Here is a 5224-nt window from a genome sequence, read left to right as displayed (position 1 = left end):
CGAAACTCAGGTCGAAACGTCGGCATAAAATAAATAAATATGGTTTTGTTTATTTATGTTGTTCTTTGCTGACCGCACCCCCCGACAAACTTCTCCAATCATTACAAAAAATAAAGTAGCTATGATCGAGAGAAGTTCTGGGGTAGCATGGTTGTTCATAAATATTGTTAAGGGAAAATTTGAGGGATGCTGGAGTTTCTTAATTCTTCAGAGGTGTCTTCTTAGTAACTGTAGGTCGATTTCCGCCTGGGCTGACTTTTATTTCATTGCTGGTCCCATGGAATGAGAGGTCGACCTTCTCACTCTTGTTAGAATACAGTACATGTTGTATACCACATTCCCTTGATCCAATCCCAATTGTAATTTCGCTTGCATAGGTGAAACCAAAAATCTCTTTAAAGATCGCATCACATAACTCAAATATTCTGTCTCCTCCCATAATTATGCTGCCTCAGAACTTTCAGAAGATTCTTTATCTTTAAACCGTTACTTAAATTTTGATAAAACTTCTATACTTGCCACAGTCCGACAAAAGGCTTATATCTGAAAGCTTTTATCCGCCACACCAGCCACTGACTTCACTTGGATTTAAGATCTTGTCCAAGTAGGTTCATTTTTTACATTTTATTTTCTTTTTTCTCATATTTCTTTTTACAATTGAACTGGGACTGACAATATTTGCACGTTGGAGGTGGCGTTTTTTGATCAGGTGAGAGTGCGTGAGGAGAGTATGACCTATTCTCAAGCAGGTTAGAGCAACTTCCTCCCAATGGCTTTTGCGGTAGGATGTTGACCATGGTTTTACTATAGTTTTACATTATTAGTTATGTTCACAACATATTATTATTGTCATATTTACTTAATACTTCTTTTGTCTTTCTTAACTTTCTATTTTGTTTCTTTATTCTAGTATTATACTTACACATTTCATTAATTACATATTTTTTTTTTCTATTTTTTCCATACCTTTAATTTTAAATTGTAAATATAAAATTTATTTCTTTTGAATTATTTAATTACCTATTTTTTATGTTTTATTTCCCACTTCTTTCATTACTTTATTTTAAATAAATTTCATTTTTTACATATATTTACTAACTAGATTTTCATATGTATTTTTATTATTTGTTCTTTACGCTATTACTCTTCTCATAGAACCATTATCTTCTTATAATATTTAAATTATTCATGTCTTTCAACGCTATTTGTAATATTAGTTATTTTCTCATTATTCTGTATTTACTTTTGTTCATTGGTTGTTATCTTGTTTTTGTTCTTAGCTCTGACGAAGGCTTGAAATTTTTGGCACTAAAAACTAAGGTTTTTACTTGTTTGTAGTCTTCACTGACCATACCCCCAACCATCTTCTCATTAAAAATAAAAGAGTATTAGTGATAAGAGGATATTGCGCAAGAATGAGAAAGAGTTGTTACAGTGCAGAAATTTTGAAGGTGAGACAGAGGTACATCTGAAGAAGAAGCTGGAAATCTGAGTATAAGAAAGATGAAAGGTAGGTTGTTGAGAGCTGATGTGACGGGCTTTGAGTTGCAAGTTTATAATTTGTAAGTTTCACCTTTGTGGTGGAGAGATAGGAGAGCTTTAATGTATCTTCATGTTTGTTAACCTAGTTGTTGGATCATATTGTACATTAATAGTTGACCTTATAGTCTACAACATATTTTTAAAAATTTTCTTGACTGCCACCTAGATTAGTTCATAATGGTTAACAAAAGAAGTTTTAATGATTATTAGTATGTACTTCACAAATTTTAGATTTATTTTGCAAGCCTTTCTGACATCACCTCAATTTTAAAAAGGCTGTAAAAAATGAGTTATTTAGGAAAAATAATAACTTTTGTATAAATTGTTGCAATAAATATGATCTTAATCGGCAAACTGTTTATTTTATATTTTTAGGATCTCTGTTTTTACTTAATAGGAAAACACATTACCTGAATTATCTTTAGGGATTTCATACACAGATAAAGTATTATCCTCCAAATAGTAAGATATAATAAAGTCCCGGGCATGTTCTTCCTGATGTCTTTCAGCTACCAATCTAGCCAAAAATCTTAAAATCTTACTATCGTAGCCAACCCTATTAAAAATTAACTCCGCATTAGATATTAAATTCTATTATTTTCTAATGAGAAGGAAAACATAATTACAATGATATTTTCTATTGGGTTGGGTTGCTAAGTTATCCAAGGTATGGATGGTTGATATTAGTCAGTAGGATCATTTTGACCATTGCTTGATGAGCTTATGAATGGACTAAATCCTCACACATAATTAAATTCACTAAAAGAATGGATAAGATAAGTATGAAAGGAATATGGTCCGGGTGTGGTCAAGAAAAACTCAAATAGTAGAAATATACTAGTTTAATGAGCCAACGTTTCGCCCCACGTTGCAGGGCTTCTTCAGGGCTATTTTGACGGCAGTCAAAACTAAAATGTGTATATGTGTATAACTAAAATAATTTTTCTTGACCGCACCCGGACCATATTCCTTTCATCTTCACACACGGTCAATCAATAATCTTCCAATAAGATAAGTATATGTGGCAGTAGGCATAGTAAGTTGCATTTTAATATAAAATAAGTTGGTGTAGAAAATTATTATTATTATTTAATTTGTAAACAAAACAGTGGATGGTAAGACTGCTTCAGACCTGGACCCAAGGTTTTCCTTGCCTGAGGCCTGTTTGCTAGCGGTATCTGTTAGTGCAACACAAACTCTGTCTTTTTGCCATAAAACCCTCCCTGATCCCTGATTAAAAATCAGTTTGGAAGTTTTTTTAATGGTGTCCAAGAAATATTTTCTACATCTGTATAGAGTTGATCAAACATTTTTATTTATTTTTTTTTTTATTCACTTAAATTTACATCCAATATGGTCAGACCAAATAATAATGCCAAAATAACTCAAAAATGATGGACATAAATGAAATGTAAATATTACAGTTTAGGCTATTAAGGCGTTGTGGAGGATATTCAATTTTTAAGCTAGATAAGTACAATAAGAATTGACCTCAAGTGATACCATTAATAATTTAACTAACAGCTACTAAATTAAAAATAAAGTAAAAAGTAAAATAATAATTATAAAAAAAATTAAATTAAATAGTAATAATTTTTGAAGTGAATAATAAACCTGTAAATTTACAATTAGTGAATTAATATAATAATGAGAATAAAACAAGATGATACAGGATATAATAAAAATTAATTATCTCAATGAAATTTAAAAAACTTTTACCAAGTACAAGTATAGTTCAGTTTAGCTTCGTTACCGTTTCTACTGGATAAGTAATTACATATAATTTAAGATTTAAGAATCCATATTATTTATGACGGAGATAGTCGTGGGTGTGGTCAAACAATAGTATTCAACTATTTATTTGCCTAGGTTTCGCCTCACTTTGCAGGGCTAAAAAAAGATACAAACGAACTAAAAAAATTAATTTTATTTTTTAATAATTTGTTTGTCATTTGAGTTGATGGTATCTGATACCAGAACCACTTTCCACTAATCTTCTAATCTCATCCGAATTCGGGCCTGACCGTACGAGCCTTTTTCGAATTGTATGTATGCTGAGGAAAATGCTTAAGGCAGCGGTTTTCAGAATGGAGGCGTCGGGGAGTAAATGCTACTTTTTCAAAATATTATAAAAAATAAATAAATAAATAAAAATAGGAAATTTACTTTGCACAATATTTTCCTTATTTTCCTACATATTCAACCGCTCTAAGGATAATTGTGGCGACATTTTTATTTTAGCCCAACAAAGGTGCCCTAAAGGTTTCCTAACCAAACAAGAGTGTCGTGAATTTTTTTAGCCCAAAAAGGGTGCTGCGGCGAAAAATGTTTGAGAACCTTTGTGTTAAGATACACGGTCACACGAAATGATAGTCAATATTCAAGCTTGTTTGGCCGTTATTTTGTCTCAATCCTGTAGGAATAATAATAATATAAAAGGAAGGTGGTCCGGGTGCGGTCAAATAGTGATTTAACGATTTATATTGAGCCAACGTTTCGCCCCACGTTGCAAGGCTGTGCCCAACTTGTAATACGATCCTCTCTCAGGAATAATATTTATGCTACCAGGTAATAATATTACAACATTTAAACGACAATAGAATCCAATAAAAAACATAATAAACCATGTTTTTTTTAATATATGGTGTCACGGCACTCTATATATACTATATGGCTCTGAGATCACTCCTATTACTCCCAAAGCCCATGTGTGGTATAAGCTTTAGCATTGCAAAAAGTAAAATAAAGGTGGCCTATGGCTCAAAAGCTAAACTATATTGGCTAGATAAAAGATCGCGAGATTCTAAGCTGCTCCTGAACGGACCCTGCAATGGTCGAAGTGAAACATTGCTTTAATTGTACAGGAGTACTCCATGGAAAATTATAGAGATTTATAATGGTCTCTGTAGACTCAATAAACTTTTATTCAAGTTAAATCTTACAGGATCACTTCTGTGCAGATTCTGTCATGCTGAGGATGAAACGGCTTCTACTATTGGCTTAAATTTATTGTTTATAAATTATTTTTAGAAAAATCAATCAATACTGTTTCTATTTGATTTAGGAGAATTTACCGTATAAATTTAGATAGTAATACGAGATAGGGAGGTTCTGACATCGATCTATTGAATGATTAATATAATAGTTTGATAAAATAAAAGAAAACAAAATACGTACGGTTCCGTAGCAGTATTCCGTTTCCAGGTCTTCACGTACGCGGATGGAATGAGATAAAGACAATTAATTGCAGAGTCTTCAAAGGATCCGAATCCATTATGAGGTGGCAGTTCTTCTAACGTGTCCTTACATCTCTTAATCGCTTCTGTTTCTTCCTTATTCGTTGGTACCTCCAGAGGGTTTAAGTCATCTAAACATGAAATATAACAAGCATTAATAACAGTATTGAATCAATAATATCATTGGCCAAGATTAACTTATTTATTTTCTTTAGGAATTTAATTATTATTATTCGTTTTAAAAATATTTTCTAAGGGGTGAAATTCAAAGAAATATTAAGTAAAATTGAACTGTATTTTCCCTATAATCCGAAAATAACTTGTATTACGAGATAGTTTTATTAAGAATTTGATGATGCGGATTTAACTTTAAACCAGTGTTTAATTAATATATTCCAGGGCGGTTTATGGTCTGTGTATCCATTATTAAAATCAATACTATATAT

At 31.6% G+C, this 5224-nt stretch overlaps 1 protein-coding gene across 1 annotated transcript in view; it reads right to left on the bottom strand.

Annotated features, from left to right (window-relative positions):
- The window catches only part of LOC106685962 (EF-hand domain-containing family member C2), a 27694-nt gene that overhangs the window by 10515 nt on the left and 11955 nt on the right, over positions 1 to 5224 (bottom strand). The window contains exons 7-8 of the mRNA XM_014428998.3: positions 4720 to 4909; positions 1953 to 2098 (exon numbers count right to left, since the gene is read on the bottom strand). Of these exons, the coding sequence (XP_014284484.1) occupies positions 1953 to 2098; positions 4720 to 4909 (336 nt within the window). The remainder of the gene's footprint in view (positions 1 to 1952; positions 2099 to 4719; positions 4910 to 5224) is intronic.

Source organism: Halyomorpha halys, unplaced genomic scaffold, assembly GCF_000696795.3.
Source record: "Halyomorpha halys isolate HHAL.00 unplaced genomic scaffold, Hhal_1.1 Scaffold760.1, whole genome shotgun sequence".
NCBI lineage: Eukaryota > Metazoa > Arthropoda > Insecta > Hemiptera > Pentatomidae > Halyomorpha > Halyomorpha halys.
Note: the sequence above shows the minus strand (reverse complement) of the source record. Positions and strands in the feature narration are given on the sequence as shown.